Source organism: Fistularia commersonii, chromosome 7 (genome assembly GCF_037954325.1).
Source record: "Fistularia commersonii isolate RoL2024-O1a breed Wild chromosome 7, RoL_Fcom_v1.0, whole genome shotgun sequence".
In the NCBI taxonomy this organism is placed as follows: domain Eukaryota; kingdom Metazoa; phylum Chordata; class Actinopteri; order Syngnathiformes; family Fistulariidae; genus Fistularia; species Fistularia commersonii.
Genome location: NC_141290.1, coordinates 2,013,485 through 2,034,172, shown reverse-complemented (window position 1 = coordinate 2,034,172; position 20,688 = coordinate 2,013,485). Strand labels below are relative to the sequence as shown.

At 46.1% G+C, this 20,688-nt stretch overlaps 1 protein-coding gene across 1 annotated transcript in view; it reads right to left on the bottom strand.

The window, feature by feature from the left end:
• Positions 1-16,656: 16,656 nt before the first annotated feature.
• The window catches only part of cspg4 (chondroitin sulfate proteoglycan 4), a 98,186-nt gene continuing 94,154 nt past the window's right edge, over positions 16,657-20,688 (bottom strand). The window contains exon 11 of the mRNA XM_086149073.1: positions 16,657-19,899. Within this exon, the coding sequence (XP_086005199.1) occupies positions 18,047-19,899 (1,853 nt within the window). The 3' untranslated portion in view covers positions 16,657-18,046. The remainder of the gene's footprint in view (positions 19,900-20,688) is intronic.

Below are 20,688 nucleotides of genomic sequence, written 5' to 3'. Positions count from 1 at the left end.
CATTAGAAGTGAAGAAGATCCATCACAGAGCCACATATAGGGACATTTAACCCTTCATCCTCTCATTCACACGTCATATAGACACAACACTATTCACCCATTCATTCACACGTCATAAAGAGACATACAGCGATTCACCCTCTCGTTTATGTCATGAATGAATTATTACTTTTAAAAGATTTTCATTCATTCATTCATTCATTCATTCATTCATTCATTCATATCCCAGCTGTCCTTGGGTGAGAGGTGGGGTTCACCATGTTCATATAGAGACATACAAGTACTCACCCTCTCATTCACATGTCACAGGGACATACAATTCACCCGTTCATTCACACATCATATAGGGATGGACAACTATTCACCCTCTCATTCAGACATCAGAGAGATACAATTCACTCATTCATTCACATGTTATATAAGGACACAAGTATTCATCCACCCATTCACGTGTCGTAGAGACCCACAAGTATTCACTCATTCACACACCATACAGAAACAACGTTATTCATTCACATGTTCTAAAGAGACAACTATTCACCCTCTCAAGCAAGTTATATTGATATATAAGTATTATTATTCACCCTGTCATTCAAAGGTCACAGAGAGACATGCAATACACTTGTTCATTCACACGACATAAAGAGACATGCAACATTAACCCTTTCATTCACATTTAAATATGTATTTCTCTCATTATGTGAGTACACACACACACACACACAGGTCCTGATTCTGTTTCCTATTTTTTTCCTTGTCGTCCTCGTCCTTCTAATTGCTGCTTTTATTTATTGATAATATTTATTGCAGGGGTGTCAAATTCATTTCTCGTGTCGAGCCACATACAGCCGAGGAAGATGGACCATTAAAATGATAGCATACTCAGCAATAAATGACCAAAATATCATGTCTTTCCTCTGTTTTGGTGTGAAGAAGGACAAGGACATTAAGAAAACCTTGGAATTTGATGAAAAATCCCTTTATAAATCATGAAACACCTCATATATCCTTAGACAAACGTGTGATTTACTTTTATCATTCACATGGATGCATTGCAACTGATCGTACAAAGGCACAAAACTTTAACAAGTAATTGGGATTGAAAAATATAGTAATGCACTTTACTTATAAAAAACTTATAAAGAAAGGGATTTTAAAACCATTTCCACATGTGCATATAAAATCTAAAGTGAATCCCTGCCTACATCTTACAAACTAAAGAGAGTGCTATTAAATGTGTAAGGAAGAAAGTATTTACCTGTCCTGTAAACATGTAAACTTCATACATGAAACATGCAAACACATACAATACATACTTAAAATATATGGAGTTGCATGAACAGTAGAATTCCAACATACTCTTTGGTAGTGATGCTGGTGACTAACATTAAATTGCACATTTTCGCTAGCAATTAGCTAGCTAGCTTCACTGATTTCTTGGCTATGGGTGGAAATGGACGCTGTTTCCTCAGACCTGCCAGTGATTTGTTTATCTTATCTCTTCTCAGTCGTCTTTGCAAGCTGTCATATTTTTCGCGGCGATGAATTTCGTAGTGGCACCGAATATTATATTCCTTAAATACCGAAACTTGCTGCAAACACGCCGAGCACAAAGGTTTCCCGTGCGTCTCCGTAAATAAATAGGACGCAGTCCATTTTTCTTAGAAAATTCTACACTCTTTATCTACTTTTCTCTGTTTTGCTAACGACATTTTGGCTAATGAGGGCGTAGCGGGGTGGTAGCGAACAGGGTAGAAACAACGTGCTAACAAGAAGCAGACGGCGCATCGATAACATCTGCTGATTGGTCCGTCTCAGAGATTCAGCTTGTCTTCTATTCCGACCAAAACAGTGCGCCACCTAGCGGAAAATTCTCGAATTGCATTTAATAAAAAAAAAAAAAAAATCCTCTTCTTTTATGCATTGTTGCATGTTTGACACCCCTGATTTATTGTTATTGTTGCACTGCTGTGACAAACCCAATGGGAATCACAAAGGTGTTATCTTACACACACACATGCATGCAGAACGTGCAGGTACGTTACATCAAGGCGTTGCAAAAAAATAAAAAAAAAATTTAAAAAAAAGCACATTTGAACGGAGACAAAAAGGCCCGTCCCTTTTCCTCCCGGTGTCTGCAGCCGGCCTGTGGAAGAAGCCTCCGGAGAAAACAACCATTTCCTCAGAGCGCAGTCTGCATTCCTGAGACGCCGTCCAATCCCTGTAAACAGAATTCCTACTTCGGGAAACCAAACCACAAAAAAAAAAAAAAAAAAAAAAAAAAAAAAAAAGACATTATCTAAGTGTCCCTTCCAGAAATAAACATTTCGTTAACCCTTTTGTTACAATTTTAACTTCTTTTTGGTAAATGACGTTTAACCCGGCCTTGACCTCGAATGACCCCGTCACATTTCCTCATATTTGCACAGAGACGAATGCATTTAGCAAGAAAAGGAACCGAACGCTTCGCTTCTCGTACGTCTCTTAACAGGAGCCAAATTTGGGGGTCTTCAGTAACATATCGGTATTAAAAAGTGGGGGAGGTAAGCGTACTATGTTCTGGTCTCTGATTGGTTTATGGTACCAGTGACAGCGGACACCTGAAGTTCGCGTTCGGTTGGAACAATATTGCAATTTAGCACTGGAATACTGTCGGTAAGCGCAAAAGCGAGTTAGCCTAGCGCAGGTGAGTTAGCCTAGCGCAGGGGTCGGCAACCCATGTGGCTCTTCCATCTTTACACTGCGGCTCCGAGTGGCTTGGGAAAATAAATTATAAATATTTGATTGAAGTATATTCCATTTGTGTTAATTCCTTTTTTAGTTTTAAGTTGGAAGATTATTGGGATCTTGAAATATTAAATAAAATTATATTTATTATTTTTCGCCGCTCAAAATAACGTCACACTGGCGGAAGCAGGTAAAGTCCCGATTTGCAGATGCTGTGCGCAGAAGTTCAGGAGCAGAAGTCCCATAAACCAGGTAAAATATATATTTATGAAGATATTTTGCAAATATTTATTTTTTATTGTTTACTGACACAGTGATTTTTTTCCCGATTTAATTTTAAAATTCAGGTCAAGGCTCCGCTACACGCTCTGAAAGCTCAAAATGAGTTCATTACATGAATAAAATCAATTTTCTCTGTAATAATTTGTGAATTTCAGAAGCAACACACTTTTTTATACAAAGTGTAAAGGTAATAAAAAGCAATATATACAGCGGTACCTTTATTTTAGACCTCAAAAAGTAATTGCGGCCAAATGGCTCTTTGGGTGTTACGGGTTGCCGCCCCCTGACCTGGGCGTAAACACACCGGGACTGTTTTAAAAAACACAAGCTACGATCGGCGTCCCGGTATTGACATCAGAGTCTGAACCACCGCACACACACACACACACACACACAAACACACACACACTCGGAGAGGAAGAGGCCAGCCAGTTAATATTTCTATAACTGATTCTCCGTCTGGTTACAAGGAACAAATAGAGTTCAGTTGAACTGAGAAACTATTCATCATGAATAAAGGGGGGGATTTACTCCCTTTAAAATCTGAAAATATTGAAAGTCGTTGGCAGTTTAGCATGTTGATCGATGCTATTCAGTCATTGCAAGTGGGAATCCAATCAGAGGCCTTGTTGCTGTGAGGCGGAAGCGCTAACCGCTAAGTCGCAGCGCACCGACCCAGGTTGGAATTACAGTGAATCCTTGATTTTTTTTTTTATAATTCGGTTCTCTAGAGGTTTCTTGCTGTATTTTATTTTATTTTTTTGTAACTATATTCTAGCCTTGAAAAAAAAAAAAAAAAAAAAAAAATTAAATCAAACTAAAATTAATAAATAAAAAGATACAAATAAAATAAATAAAATACAAGATCTCCTTTGCTGGCATCTCGGAGGAAAAGGCAGACGAGGACCTCACCGAGATGATGACGTCTGCCGTCGAGGAAGAGAAACGACAAGAATAAATAATGTTTTTTTAATTTTATAAACAATAAAATAATAATAATAATTTGACGAGACAGGTCTTGCACTCGAACGACTGGCAGCTTTAACAAATAAATAAAAACTGCCAAAAAGATCCTTGAAAATCAGTCCCACGTCCATAAAAAACAGCAGTAAAGCATATAAACAGTAAGGTTCCTAAACGTTTATATATCGAACAAAATTATCACATCTCTACTTCGCTGAAATTCACTTTTCGTTGGAGGGAACTCCCGCAAAAAGTGAGAGTACACTGTATTTGCGATTACCCACAAAAAAAATAAACAAATACGCACCGTTTTTGATATAAATACGAATGTATCTGCGGGTCCCACCTCACTTCCTGGTTCCTCATCACATGTCCACGAACTGGCCAATCAGACGCAGAGGGGCTCACGCCATGCTCAAGTCACACAGGCGGATTCACAAAATTATTTTCAAACCTGCTCTAAATATTTCACATGAACACGAAAAAAAAAAAAACCCAGCACAACACTTGTGCGTGCTACTTTGAGTTGTTAACACTGTTTACGGTTGTGTTCTCCTGATATAGCACTTTTTTCAGTAAGCTAGCCCTCATTATGGCTCCCAAAGAGGTTAAAAGGGCTAGTGCTAATTGGCCTATGAATAGATTTTTTGATCAAATTTTGACAAAACACACAAACAAACAAAATCACAGGGTTCCCGAGTTGTGTTGTTGTAGCCTAGCGGCAGTTTCGGCGCTACTCCGCATTGTTTACATGATACATCGTTGCGTTCTCCTGTTTTTAACACTTTCTTGTGTAAGCTAGCCCTCATTACAGCTACCAAAGAGGTTAAAGGTGCTAATGCTAGTGGTGTAAACGAGAAGTTCGATCTGAAGAAGGAAATAATAGCTAAAAGGTGAGAGCGGTGTTGGTGTCACAGATCTTTCCAAGCGCTACGACATGGCTAAGCTAATCATCTGCACAATCCTGAAGAACAAAGATATGCTAAAGATGCCCGACTTGGCTAAAGCGGCGGCTACGTTAATCAAGCAAAGTTCTCAGGTCTCAGGAGGAGTAGAAAAGTGATTGTTAGTTTGGAAGAATGACAGACAGCTAGCTGGAGATAGTGTTAGCATTAGCGAGCATCTCATATGCAAGAAGGCTTTACTTTTGCTGATTTAGTGAAGGAAACAAAGAATACAAGTTCTGGCAAGAAGAGAAAACAACAGCAGCAACAAGGAAATATTTAAGGTTATCTTGGATTCCGTTCTGTATTTTATCCACGAACAACCCATAAAAAGTTTCCAAAGAGTGCAGCTTGTTTTTGGGTCTGGAGAACGGATCAATGGGGCTTCACTGCAACGGGAAACACTGATTCCGTCCAAGTCAGAGAGCAAATCAAATTGGTATGCCAAGGCTCTAATATATATCAAAATTATAACCACTGCACCACCCATATTTATATATATGAATATAAAATAATTAGCAGCATGAATATGCTTATAGTAAACAGTATCCAGTCAACCAAACTAAAATACACAAACGTGAAGGCACGGGACGGGAAAAATCATGCAAAACCCTCACTTTCGGCTCATAAATGCTGTTTGGGTTTTTATGGAGCTGCATTTTATTCACATTTCCATTCCCGTCGCGTGATCGCAGTCAGGGTGATATCTGAGGTGAGCTGGGAGGGGGGGGGAAGCACGCCAGATAGCATAGCATAGCAAAGCAGGAACGACATTGTTTACCTGCAAACATCACACCCTGTGCAAATATTAGACAAACGTTCCAGCTTCACTTGACTTTCAGCCCTCGGGCCGAGCGGCGGCGGCGGCGTCAAAACAGCAAATTGTGGGAACGGCGCTACGCAACGTTACCAAGATAGGCTACTCGAGCACCTCCGTGCGAAGGGCCGGGTCGGGGTTTGGGGACTCGCTGTTACCAGGTGGGTTTTTCATTTGCAGAAGCGACTGCGGCTCCTCGCGCACCGGAGAGAAGTTAACTATTTATGCCAAAGGAGAAATATGAGTCATGATGACAAAACCGTCCGCCGCTATTTATCCTCCCGGTCAACCAATAGGAGAAGTTAGCATTCCTCTTGAGTTTGTCATGGCGCTTTTTGACGTGCCTTCAAATCAAAAGCGCGACAAGCCGGCTTCCAGCTAACCGTCGGCCCCTGAGCCGACGCGCCGCGGAAATAAAGTCTAACTGTGGCGGCTTTGCGTGTCGTAAAGTTTTTACGCGTGGTTTTCAACGCCGCTACGCGACCGCCGCCGCGGCTATCGCGGCGCTGAGTAGATTTCCAGACGGCTTCTCCAGCCCAAAATAACTTCCAGCTCGCATTCTGCATTGGCTCGACTTCGAATCCCCGGCCCACCCACATCTGACCGCCACCAATCCCAGAGCAAGTACCTTCACCACCACTGGACAACCTTCCTTCGATCTCTTTGGTGCCTCCGAAGGGTTCAAGCACAGATAGAAACAGTAACAATGACCAAAAGACAGGAAGCAGAGTTGGAGTTGGAGAAAGAATATTCGTAACAGAAATAATGATGGTACCACTGATCTCAGGAGAAGATACAAAGTTACCATCATGCATTGATGAAGGGATGTGAGAAGAATGATAAGAGGTGCATCATGGGGTTACCTCGCCTATGGTAGCATTACCAGGAGGTTGCCTAGCGCCAGCTATACGCTTTCTAGAAAGATTTTAAGTCTGCTTTTGACCAAAGAGAGAGTGTCTCTGCTCCCCGGATGGAGACTGGAAGCTGGAGAAGAGGAGCCACAAGTAGCCCTGTGGACGTTTTTTTGGAGAGATGGTTGGGTCATGGACAGAAGGGGGAGAGGGAATATATTGGTGGACGGATGCTGGAAGGTCTCGAGGAAGAACAAAGAGAAGATGTATGGACGTCGTGAGAGAGGATATGAAGTCAGTTGGTGTGAGAGTGGATGATCCAGAGATGGAGAAAGTTGATTTGCCGTGGTGACCCCTGAAGGGAAAAGCCCAAAAGAAGATAAAGATACAACATTGGCCCCCAAATTCACATGACATTAAGAGACGTACAAGCATTCAGTCACTCATTCATACGTCAGAGACATACAACATTCGCTCTCTTATTTGAATGACAGTAAGAGACATACAACCATTCACTCTTCATATAGAGACATACAAGTGTCGCTCCCTAATTCACTGGCTGTGGTGACCCGGGAGGGGAAAAGCCCGAAGGAAAAGAGGACAGACAGACAAACCATCCTTTGGAACCTGCAACATTGGCCGTGTCAAGTCATTTTGTGAATCCCAGTTTACCCATGGGAACAGAAACTACCCCAAAAATTCTCGTCAAAATCTTGTCTTGGCAACTGGAAATCCATTCAAACCTGGCTTCTCTGACCTTCTCTCCAAAACGTCTAACATCTGCCGTCCTCTCCTCAATGGCACTGTCTCCAAAGGATACATCATGACTGGTCTCACCTCCAACTTGGAAGATTTTGACAAGATCATGACTGAGAACCTCCACAGACATACCTCCCAAAAAAAAAATCCAAGCTTACTTTAAATCTGCTACATACAAACGATGTAGTTTAATTTCCTTCTTCTGTATAATGACATTAAAAGCTGCTTTGAGAGCACCACCCATCTTATCCGCTCCAAAGGTATGTTCTTCCAGGTTCCAGGAAGGGAAGGAGGAACACCCTGACGATTTCCCACGGGGTCGACATTCTGCAGTCGGTCTTGAGGCTACAGGAGGGTATAATTGGATGAAAGGTGCATGGGAAAGGAGGGGCGGGGGGGGGCAAGATGAGAGGGTGGGAAGCAATTTTGGACCGGCGCTGGTGTTGTTTTTGGCCTGCGACGGAGTCTGTCCCAAACCACTGTGAGGGTATCACGCTCACATGCGCACGCGCGCACGTGAACGGGCCAAACAAAACAAAGATTTCCATGACAATAGCGCTCCGGCCGGTGGGAGTAGCAAAAAGGGGAGGAGGAGAAGGGTGCTCGACCCAAGGAATCATCTGCTCCGGTGGTTTGGGCGCAAAATAAGCAGTGTGGAGAATTCACAGGCGGGCTGGTGTCTGGGGTGGAGGTGGGGAAGCTGAATATGGGGTTGTTGTAAGAGGAGTGCCTTTCATCCAGAGGGCGGTATGCTTTGCTAACGGTATGCTCCCGGTTAGAAGGCTGAAGGACGACCAGAGGGTACGTACGGAACCGCAACGTTGCTTTCATGGAGCAAAGGGAGTTCTTTGATATCTGGATTTGAGTGGGATCCCGACCATCTGTCGGGCAGCTTTAGAAATACATAACCAAAAGTGAGACAGATGCAGGTCCGGCCAGAACATGTGGTCTACTGGCTGCCCTCCACGCTGAGGGTGAGACAGTTCAATGATTCCAGGTGATTCCTGTCCACAGAAGTCCAGGCAAGGAGGTCTCCTCATCAGAGGAAACTGAACCCGCCTACCTCTCGTATTTTTTGTAAAGCTTAATTGATAGATTTCGGAATTCGTCGTGGTCTGTTTTCCTAATCGAGGGGGGGGGGGGGGGGGGCGCTTCCAGATTCTAAGATTTCAGCCTCTTATATGGGTCTCTGGGGTCTGAGAGCAGAGCTTAGAAACTCCAAATTTTAGGACGCCATATCAGGCGCTGAAAAAAAAAAAAAAGGGATTAAAATGTACTCGTCCAGGTTTATACCTTTTGACCGGATGCCGTCGTATCTCAAAGAACTCTTTGACCGGCACTCCACGCTGGTCTCACCACTGTCTTGTCCACCTTTCCTTTCGTTCCGGCTGATGTTAGCAAGTAGTATTAGCATGAAACTGTTAGCTCCACTTGTATTATTAGCATGAGATCAACTGTGCCTGTCCAGCCTGACCTTCGTACCCCCTCTGTCACACTCCACTTTCTACCGCAAGGGGTCGAGGCAGAAGGCCGACCTCATTGTGGTCCGGACCTGCTCTGCATGGAAAGTACCACGGGACAACCGTGTTGTGATTCGACGCCTTATAAATAAAATCCGACTCGCGCACATGGTTTTGCTCATGGTTATAGCAGATCCAAGCAGACCATGACTAAGACAAACAACCACCCGGACCTGTGGACATTTTGAATTCCAAACTCAACATAGAAACCACCGCTGGTGGCAGAATGACTCTTTTTCAATGATTCCAAATTCAAGCCGTCTCTATTTTAACTCCCCGTCCTCGTAAACTTGTACCACTGTCCACCTGTCGTGTTTGCCTTCATGTTCAGACTTTCATCTGTACCTTAAAACAGTAGGATGCTGTGAGTCAAGCTGAGGGTTAAATGATGAAAACAGATCCTGTTTTGACTTTATCTCCATTGTTTAAGAGCTTGCAAATGTCTGTCCCAGACGCACTAATTCAATTACCTAGTTTTCGTGACGCGCGGCGAGTGGAATGCGGCGTTGCAGTTGTTGTGGAAAGATAGTTCAAAGTAGCCGTTGTCATAATAATATCTGGATAATAATTAGAAGCTTTCAAGGTCTTTCTAGAGTCCGCTATTATTGTGGAATTGTATCATGTTCTCCTTTTTCTCCCTCGTTTTCATTATGTGATTCACTCCCGGGACAAAACTGGTGACTTCTGTCAATGACATATCATATAGAGGCATACAAGTACCCAGCCTGCCCTCGAGGCGTCGTATGGGAGCATACGAGTACATCTGCATACGAGTACTCAGCCTGCCCTCGAGGCGTCGTATGGGAGCATATGAGTACATCTGCATACGAGTACTCAGCCTGCCCTCAAGGCGTTATATAGAAGCATACAAGTACTCGGCCTGCCCTCGAGGCGTTATAAAGAAACATGCAAGTACTCAGCCTGCCCTCGACGTGTCATATAGAAGCATACGAGTACTCAGCCTGCTCTCAACGCGTCATATAGAAGCATACAAGTACTCAGCCTGCTCTCAATGCGTCATATAGAAGCATACAAGTACTTAGCCTGCCCTCGAGGCGCTATATAGAAGCATACAAGTACTTAGCCTGCCCTCCAGGCGCTATATAGAAGCATACGAGTACTCAGCCTGCCCTCGACGCGTCATATAGAAGCATACGAGTACTCAGCCTGCCCTCGACGCGTCATATAGAAGAATACGAGTACTCAGCCTGCCCTCGACGCGTCATATAGAAGCATACGAGTACTCAGCCTGCCCTCGACGCGTCATATAGAAGCATAAGAGTACTCAGCCTGCCCTTGAGGCGTTATATAGAAGCATACGAGTGCACAGCCTGCCCTTGACATGTCATCTTTCGGCATGCAGGTACTCAGCCTGCCCTCGAGGTGTCATCTAGAAGCATACGAGTACTCACTCTGTCCTTCACAAGTTATATAGAATTTTATATATATACAATTATATACAATTTTCCAGTCTGAATCTCTTGCATGTTTTTCATACTGTGTGAGGAACCCGGTGAACCAAGTGGAACCTGTGGCAGACATGGGTAGGAATCCAACCAGTGACCTTCTTGCCGAGAAGCAGAAGCACTAACTCAATCCACTAATGTGCTGCCGGCCAGGAAACAACAAGATACACATAAAAAAACGGAAAGAGGGAAGCGATAATTTACTTGCAGATTGGACGCGCTGGAAAGGCTGCTGCTGCTGAAGAAGAAGAAGAAGTCAATGTCTCTGCGGGTCTCAGGTGGCAGCCGTGACAGTTTCTGGGGAGAACGGTCCACAGGTGCAGTTCGTTGAAGCGAATCACTTTCACACTTGCTCATTAGCTGCATGGCAGCATGAGCAGAGTCACTGTGTTTGCCACATGCCTGACAAGACCACAGTTAAAGATATCAACTTCATTCCCATTGATCCCCAAAAAACATACTGCACTCTTTTGAAATGTTTTTATTAGTTTATTTGTGGAAAAATACAGAAAGGAAAAAAAGAACTTTAACCGTTACTGTGTTTTTTCTTGCCAACACTTGTACTCTTTGTTTCTTTCGTTAAATCAGCAAAAGTAAAGTCTTCTCGCATAAGAGACTCTCGCTAACACTAATGCTAATTCCAGTTAGCTGTTTGTCATTCGTCAAAACTAACAGGAATTGTTCTACTTCTTCTAAGACTTAAAACCTCTGCTTTGTTAACATAGTCCCCCCTTTTGCCACGTCAGCCATCTTTTGCGCATCTTTGTTCTCCAGGATTGTAGAGATGGTTAGCTTAGCCATGTTGTAACGCTAAGAAAGATCTGTGACAACAACACCGCTCTCACCTTTAGCTATTATTGCCTTCTTCAGATTGACCTTCTTGTTAACACTGCAAACACTAGCTCTTCTGACCTTTATGGGAGCCGTAATGAGGGCTAGCTTACGGAAAAGAAGCACCCAAAAAAAGTATTAAAACAGGAGGACACAACGATGAACCATGTAAACAACGCAGAGTAGCAGCTAGGCTACATCAACACAACAGAGAAAGCCTGTGACTTTGTTTGTTTGTGTGTCAAACTTTGACACACAAACAAATTAGCACTAGCACTAGTGCTGACAAATAAGTACAAGCACTTTTAACCTCTTTAGGAGCCATAATGAGGGCTAGCTTACGGAAAAGAGGCACCCAAAAAAAGTATTAAAACAGGAGAACACAACGATGAACCATGTAAACAACGCAGAGTTGCAGCTAGGCTACACCAACACAACAGAGAAAGCCTGTGACTTTGTTTGTTTGTGTGTCAAACTTTGACACACAAACAAATTAGCACTAGGGCTAGTGCTGACAAATTAGCTAGTGCTAACAAATCAGCACTAGCACTAGTGCTAACAAATTAGCACTAGCACTTTTAACCTCTCTGGGAGCCATAACAAGGGCTGGCTTACTGGAAAAAAAGCGCTATATCAGTAGAACACGACAGTAAACAGTGCTAGAGTAGCATGCACGACTGCGGCTAGGCTACAACAGCACATCACAGAAATACTGCGACATCTTTGTGTTCATCAAAATTTGATCCAAGACTCTGTTCGTAGGCCGATTTGCTGGTGATCATTTGCCCGGGTTCGACTGCACCTTGATTATGACCGCGTTCTTTCCCTCTCTGGTTGGAGTTTCGGTTCCGCCGCTGCCCGACGGACGCGTTCCCACGCCCGCATACCAAAAAAAAAACAACCCCACCTTGCGAGGAATCAGCTAATTTAACGCCTGCGTCGTTCCAGAAATCGCGGCCCGATGAGATCATGGGTTTCGGTGCGTCATCCGAAAGCGTTGGGGGTCCAGACCCGCCCTCCACGGAAGGCGCCATCAGTAAACAGCGCCGTGATTGGACGCCGTATAAAGAACACCTGAGGGATACACACTGTCCGCTAGCAGCGATCCACAAAGCAGGATGGGCTATCTGCGCTAGTCCATCTGTCTGAGTGTGTGTGAGTGTGTGTGTGTGTGTGTGTGATCTCGGTTGAAAGGGCCTTTCTTTTCACCGGGCCATGCTGCAGCAGCGGGGCGGTGTTCGACTGTCACCCTGGCCCCGGCCCAGAACATGACGCCGCTCTCCTGACCCCGACATGTGGCCCCTTTGGGGGTTCCACCTCCGAAGCCTCTGACAGCTGTGTGGAACAACGGTTCTACATGTGTTCACGCATGTTAGCGTCTCCTGCAGGTCCTTCGTGTCGTTTGCCACTTTTACTGCTGCTGGCAAAGACTCCGGTCGAGATAAACTCCCTCTAAGAGGTGCTGGGCGCTAATTTATCCACAATTTTTTGGACAAATTCATTCATTCATTCATTATCTTTACTGCTTATCATGCTTATCTAAACATGCTACCGTTCACTCATTCATTCATACCAAAAAAGACATAAATGACATATAAAAATTCATTCACTCATTTATGTCGTATCGGGAAAAACAACCATTCACCCTCTCATTCATACATCATTTTGAGACATGCAACTGTTCACTCATTCATTCATCCCAAAAATAGATGTATAAACATTCATTCACTTATTCATGTCATACAGAGACATGCTACCGTTCACTCATTCATTCATACCAAAAAAGACATAAATGACATATAAAAATTCATTCACTCATTTATGTCATATTGGGAAAAACAACCATTCACCCTCTCATTCATACATCATTTTGAGACATGCAACTGTTCACTCACTCATTCAGTGTTCTGGGTAATTCAGTGTTTCTGATGCAGCTGCATGTATTTTGGACCAGCGAACATGTATTCTTGTGGATACCTTCTTGTCGTGGGAACTGGACTTGCATGTCTTCACTTGAAGATGTTTCATCCCAGAGGCTTCTTCACTTCTTATGACCTGTCAGGAGCTTCCTAATATAACCTCCAGGGTTGTGGGTGAGTCTAGGGGATGGCCGACTGTTACGTGAATTGAAGAGCCGATGTGCAGGAACTAGGTCTCAAGGGGTTGTTATGCTAACGGGGGCTTCGTTCTTTGGGATACATCGGTAGATTTGCCGGTGGAGGTTCTCGGTCATCCAGGTCATGGTGAATTCTTGTGGAAATCATCTTGTCCTGGCAACTGGACTTGTATGTCTTCACTTAAAGACGTTTCAGCCCTCATCCAAGAGGCTTCTTCACTTCTAATGACCTGTAAGGAGTTTCCTAAAGTAACCTCCAGGGTTGTGGGTGAGTCTAGGGGATGGCCGACTGTTACGTGAATTGAAGAGCCGGTGTGCAGGAACTAGGTCTCAAGGGGTTGTTATGCTAACGGGGGCTTCGTTCTTTGGGATACATCGGTAGATTCGCTGGTGGAGGTTCTCAGTCATCCAGGTCATGGTAAATCATCTTGTCTTGGCAACTGGACTTGTATGTCTTCACTTGAAGATGTTTCTTCTGAAGAGGAAGCCTCTGGGATGAGGGCTGAAACATCTTCAAGTGAAGACATACAAGTCCAGTTCCCATGACAAAGCGCCTGGATGCGAACCGGGAGCGACTCGGGGATTTTGCATCTCGGGCACGCAGACGGCAAGCTTTTAAAACACGTACGTCCTCGCTTTTTTCTCCGGATGCTTCCGAGAGCCACTAAGAAACTAAGAATACACAAAGGAAGCGGCTGATCAGCACTTTGATTCCAGAGATGTTGAGTCAGTGGAAGTTCAGTCGGTGATGCACAAAGAGAGTCTGAGGGACGTCTGGGGCACCGGCGGGAACGCAAAAACACAACCAGGCTTGTTTGGTTTCCTCTTTAGACGCCGCTGACGCCAGCAGATGCCGTCACGAAGACTCGCCCCGTTATTGGAGCCCCGACCGGCTCGGCGATTTCCCGGAACGTGACAGGGGGACGGGGATAATGCTGATTTTATTGCCTTTTCGTTTGACCGGAGGATAAACCCGAGGTTATCTAGATGGGTTGTCAAGATGAGCTTAAACATCTGGTTTCGATTCCGAGCCGCGGGCGCCGTCCGGATCGACCGACGGCGGCTCGCGCGGTCCATCTATCGGGGGACTTTAACCGGATGCTCGCAGTTGGTGTTACGAAATACAGAAAAAAAAAAAAAAATCACCTCCCAGATCGCAAAGTGAAACCATGTTGCCGGCTTCGGGGATTTATCTCCATGGCATCCCAAGAATGGTTCCTCCTCCTCCTCCCTCTGTGTTTTCCTTTCTGTCTTTCGGGAGGAAGGAGGAGCCGGCTCATCCGGCGCATGCTATTCAAACAAAAACAAAAAAAAAAAAAAAAGAAAGAAAAAACAAAATTCCTTTAGCTTCGAAAGAAACAAAACAAACCCCGAGATGCTTCGGCGGGGAAATAACGTCCCTGCAGTCAGAAGGGAGTGTCCCGGTTTGCGAACCCGTTTGGCCGAATTGTTTGGATGTTTGGTGGCGGAGTTAAAATCCCCCAAAACCGCAAAAATAATAATAATAAAAAAAAATAAATAAGTAAAAGGCGTTTCTGCGCCAGATCCATGCTAGAAGCTGCTAGCATGTTGTTTCACTTTGAGGCTGTTTTTTTCCAGACGTTTTACAAGCTCTGATTTAATTCCATCGCTTCATAAAAGTTGAATAACATCAAAAGCCGCGTTTCGCAATATTTACTCGGGTGCGATTTTGAAAATAATCCCCCCCCGAGAGCCTCGACGTCAGCTGACACGTGTGGAGGAGCAGCTGTGCAGAAACATCTCGGAAAGCCGAGCGAAGCGGAGGGAGATGTTCTCGAAGTAAAAAGGCCATTCATTGGAAAGAATGACAGCCGGAGAGAGAGAGAGAAAGAAAAAAGAGAGAGAGAGAAAGAGAGAGAGATGTGAAAAAGCTGACAAAAGGCTGCAAGAAACGTTGATTCCTGCAAGTTTGCGTTTTACCGCCACCTAGTGGTCAAAAGGGTGTATTGCACCTTTAAACACAACTATAATAATTTGATGTTTGGAAATATTTTTCTTTGATTTGTGAAGTTTTCTCCGTGAAATTATACACAGATAAATAAAGGATTATTTTTTGTGATTATTTTGATTTTTTTTTATTTTTTTTTACGTCGCACACATCATATTCCTATAGCGATCTATCAACTTTATTTTGTAGTGCCCGAAATTTCCGCGTCGTGTTTGAATTTGGGTAAACAAAAGTGTGAGACAGTGGTGAGACTAGCGATGCTGTACGGTTTGGAGACATTAGCATAGCTTGAGGTTTCAGAGATGAAGATGTTGAGGTTCTCTTTGGGAGTGACCAGGATGGAGAGGATCAGGAATGAGTCCATCAGAGGGGACGGCACATGGTTGACGTTTTGGAGAGAAGGTCAGAGATGTTTGGGTCATGGACTGAGGAGGGAGAGTGAAGATACTGGTAGACGGACGCTGGAATTGGAGGTCTAGAGGAAGACCAAAGAGAAGATTGTGGCAAGTATTTAGGGTCAACAGTCCAGAGTGTCGAAGAGAAGACGGTTCAAGCGGGTTGGAATGGGTGGAGAAAAGTGTGAGATAGAAGACTATCAGCCAGAATGAAAGGAAAAGTGGACAAGAAAGTGATAATGTCATGATATTAAGAGACATACAGCCATTCAGTCACTTATTCATACGTCAAAGAAGCATACAACGTTCGCTCCCTCATTCACATGTCATGTAGAGACATACAGCCACTCACTTTCTTATTTAAACGTCATAGAAACATACAAGTACTATGAGATAGAAGACGTTCAGCCAGAATAAAAGGAAAGGTGTACAAGACAGTGGTGAGACCAGAGATGATGTTTGGACTAGAAACTGTGACAATGACCAAAAGACAGCAGGCAGAACTGGAGGTCGCAGAGATGAAGAAGTTGAGGTTCTCTTTGGGTGCCACCAGGATGGAGAGGATCAGGAATGAGTCTATCAGAGGGACGGCACATGTTAGATGTTCTGGAGAGAAGGTCAGAGAAGCCAGATAGTGAATATATTGATAGATGGATGCTGGAATTGGGGAATTGGAGGTCTAGAGGAAGACCAAAGAGAAGATGATGTGAAGTGAGTTGGTGTGAGAGAGGAGGATCGGGTTGATTTGCTGTGGAGACCCTTGAAGGGAAAAGCCCAAAGGAAAAGAAGAATTGTCACAGGGGTGCAGGACATGTACAACCAAGACAACGGTTTGGATATGAACACCCTTTCTGTTCATGTCCAAACCAATGTGAAGATCTTGGTAGAAGGTTGCTGAAGGTGGAGCTGCCAGGCAGGAGGTCTAGAGGAAGACCAAAGAGAAGATTTATGGACGTAGCGAGAGAGGATATGAAGGTGGTTGGTGTGAGAGAGGAGGATCCAGAGAACAGGGTGAGATAGAGAAGGTGGAGACCCCTGAAGGGAAAAGACCAAAGGAAAAGAATGATTTGTCACAGGGGTGCAGGACATGTATGACCGAGACAAAGTGATGACCGAAATGGTTTGGACATGAACGCTCCTGTGTCTAAACCCTGGTGAAGATCCGAAGAAGGTTGCTGAAGGCGGAGCTGCCAGGCAGGAGGTCTAGAGGACGACCAAAAAGAAGTTTTATGGAGAAAGTGAGAAGGTGTGAAAGAGGAGGATACAGAGAATAGGGTTAGATGGAGACGGTTGATTTGCTGACATCCCTGAAGGGAAAAGAAGAAGATTTGAAACAAACGCTCCTTTAAACGTCTTCAAGTTCATCGCAAATCCGGACGCGGGTAAGAGATCGAACGGCGCGTGAATGAATGAGCGAACGGGCGATTGACAGACAGACATACGAGCCCTTCTCAGAAAGATTTATTGAGTTTCTTCCTGTCGCCCAACACTTTCCGCCTTCGTTTCGACATCCAACCACCAGATGGGCCGCGGGGGGGCGGGAGTTGGTCCCGATTTTTTTTTTTCCCATCCTTTTTCGACATACAAAACAAAGCCTAAGGAGCTAAAAACAAGGAGAAATCAGGAATTTTCAGTATAAGACTCTCTCTATATTCAGCTTACGTATGGAATGCTTAAAAAAAAAAACAAAAAACAAAAAAAAGTAGCTTCGAAGTGACGCTTCCTTCCTCCTCGCCGGAACGGCGAAAATCCATTTCGTGTCCAGTGGATATTCGCGAAAATCGGGAGGGGAAGGGGAGCTAAATTCAATCGAACCGGGCGTTCTCTAAAAAACAAAACTACCGACATATTAGTGTGATGACATCAAACTGAATTTAGCCCTGAGGACAAAAATATATATATATATTTATAAAACATTGACAAAAAACAGGCAGTTTGTCATCTACTCTGCAGCACAGTATATATTTAATCCATCATTTATTTACATTTTTTTGATCTCTTCTGTCGAAACAAAAGCTAAAGTCGAACTCGAATGGATAATATTGGCCTTCGGGTATCAAAACGTTTTTTTTTTTTTTTTTTTTTTTTTTTTTGCAAACACAAAAAGCATGTTCATGTCTTTTTAATTCGTCGACGACGACGAAGAGGAATGGAAAAAGAGACTAAAAATAAATAGCTTTTCCGAGATAAGAAACTGCCTCTTTCTTTGCCAATTCAGTGTTTTTGTCGCCTGAGAATCTGTCCACGGTAACGTCGAGATGGGCGGTGAAGTGACCGATGGCGTCGGAGAAAACGAAAAATTAAAAAACGGACGAATTGAACTGCCGTGGCAAGAGGTCTTTGATACTGAGAGGAATGACGGGGAAACTCGAGGGTCGCCTCTCCCTGCGTCCCGTTTCGCCGGTTTCAGACCCAGTACTGGTTCTTTTTCAACGCCGGATTCGTCGTCCGACAACTCTGCAACAACTCCGGGTCCGCCTCTTTGGACTCCATGTTGGACATGGGGATGCTGTTGGCCGGGTCGGTTTTCCGGAAGGTCTCGGCGCTGGCCACCTCGCCGTTTTTGGGTTTGGAGGCGGCCGTCTGGACGTTGTGCTTGCCCGTCTTGTTCTTGCGGATCAGGTAGTACGCCAAGACGGCGGCCAGGAGGAGGAGGATGAGGATCACCAGGATGGGGATGAGGATGGACCAGAGGTTGCCGCGTCGGGTTACCACCGGGTTCTTCCGGGAGTCGGCGTCCGCGGAGGCGGTGGTGGACGCTTCCCCTTGCGCCCAGTCGCCTCCCCGGCGGGGGTTAGCGGGAGTGGCGCGAGGCGACCCCGCCACGCCGGGGATTTCGTTGGCGTCCTTGGACGTGTCCGCGGGGACCCTCAGCAGGGTGGCGGGGTAAACCCCGGAGGCGTTATAGGGCGCCGTCTTGAAGGAAAGCACGCATTCCGCCGGAGGTACCCCGTGCGCTTTGAGCAGGAAGCGAGCCTCGTCTTGGGACGCGGCGCCTTCGGAGCTTCTCGGGATCTCCACCGCGACCAGACCCTCGTCCAGCTCCCTCTGACTGAAGGAGTCCACCGGCTGACCGGCGCCGGAGCCTCCGGACCGGACGAACCTGGCCCCCCTCGGCTGCTGGATGACGGTGAAGGTGGGGGACGTTCTGGTCTTGTTGGCCAGGGGCGTGGCGTCCAGAAGCTTCCGGTCGAGTCGCACCAGGGAGCCTTGCGGCAGGAGGGGGTTCCGGGCGATGTCGGCGAGGGGTTGGACGGCGATGTTGAGAACCGACGACACGTTGGCGGCGCGGCTTCGAGCCACGAAGGCCACGCTGTCCCGCGGCGAGGTGGACTTCACGAAGCGGACGCTCACTCTGCCTTCCTTGATCTGCTTCTGGGTGAAGGCCGACGTGGGCTGGCGGTCCACCATGACGGCGGCGTACTTGGGGACGCTCGTGATCTTGTACAGCACGTCTTCCTCCACGGGACCGCCCGTACGAGCTTTCAGCATCTCCTCGGTCACCAGGGTTTCGTCGTCGCCCTGCTTCACCTTGATCTCCGGGGTTTGGTCCAGGAACAGCTTGCGGGCGAGCACTCCGATGTGCAGGGTGTGCGGCTCCGTTTCGCGCTCCCCGTCCGACACCACGAACTCCACGAAGCCGTCGGCGAGGCTGCCGTCGCTTTGGAAGCCCACCTGCCCGCGGTTGACCATCTCTTGCGTGAACTCCGAGACGGGCGCCCTGGTCTGCAGGTCCACCAGCCGCCCGTTCCCGGGAGCTTTGGTCACCTTGAAGTGCACCTCGTCCGGAGGGCTGTCTTCATCCTGGGTGTTGAGGTGCTTCTGGGTCAAAGTGGTGAGGGAACCCTGGAGAACCTCCAGCAGGGTGTCGATGGTGACCAGCTCGGGGGCGTCCGAGCCCCTTCGTTTGACGGAAATGTTGAAGATCTCGTTCAGGACTACGGAGTTGGAAGGGGAGGCGGCGCCGTCCCCTTTCGGCCCGAGTCGGGCCTTGAAAGAAACGCTGTCCAAGGAGTCCCCGGAGTCGTCGTGGAGGTACTCCAGTTCCCCCCGGACCAGATGCTCCTGCCGGAAGAACGGGGCGTCGCGGGGGAGGTCCTGACCCCCCAGGGTGACCCGCCCGTGGTTCGGGAAACTCTGGATCTCGAAGATCACGTCCACTCCGCTCCTGTCGGCCTCGGGGACGCTCGCCAGGAGATTCGACGCGTCCAGGACGGAGTTGTCAATGGCTTTCCTCTGGCCCTGAACAACTTCCAGACCTGAGTGGAAAACAAGGGGGGGGGACTTTAAACATCGGTCCATTAAGCTGTCAAGGAGTTTCAGCGTCCCGTTTTTGGCTCGACGCTACTTTTTAATCAAGCCGCGAGACGGACGGAGCGAAGGGGGCCCTGGGATTTACCAAGAAGAGAGGCCTTCAGACCGTCCCGCAGAGGCCGCGGAAGAAAACCATACCGTTTGCCAAATTCCAAAAGAGTTCCCATGTTGAGGATTTAGTCCACCGAGGGTATCGGGTGTGGGGTTATGTGGTTTTTGATTGACGGTTGGTGAAATTACCATCCCAGAAATCTCCAGGAAACGCATATTTTAACCTTCAGAGTGCCCCGTCAATCAAGCGCCGCTCAGACGCGATGGCAGTCGGGGTTTCCTTCCAAACATGGCACAAACATGCACCTGAAGCTCCTCACTTAAAGTCAAACCGCAGAAGAAGAAGAAGAGGAAGACTTCTCCCTGCACTGCTTTGCCTTGTGGAAGAACCCTGTTAGCCTTTTGCTAACTCTGCACTTATTTTGCCCAGAATGTTGATGTTCCACATCACCCAGCGACTGCAGTCGTGCCACTCCATGGTCCGCAAGAAGTATCCGGTAATGTCCGTGGCTTACGAGTTCCACGGATCACCGAGAATCTACGTCAAGCAGGAACCGTAAAAAGATCCCGCCTCGGACGAGGAGCTAAATTGATTCTTGGACTTCTGACATGGACTGTCAGACGGGTGGAAATGTTTTCATCTTCTTGCACTGCCTCGTCTTGTGAAGAGCCCTGTTAGCCGT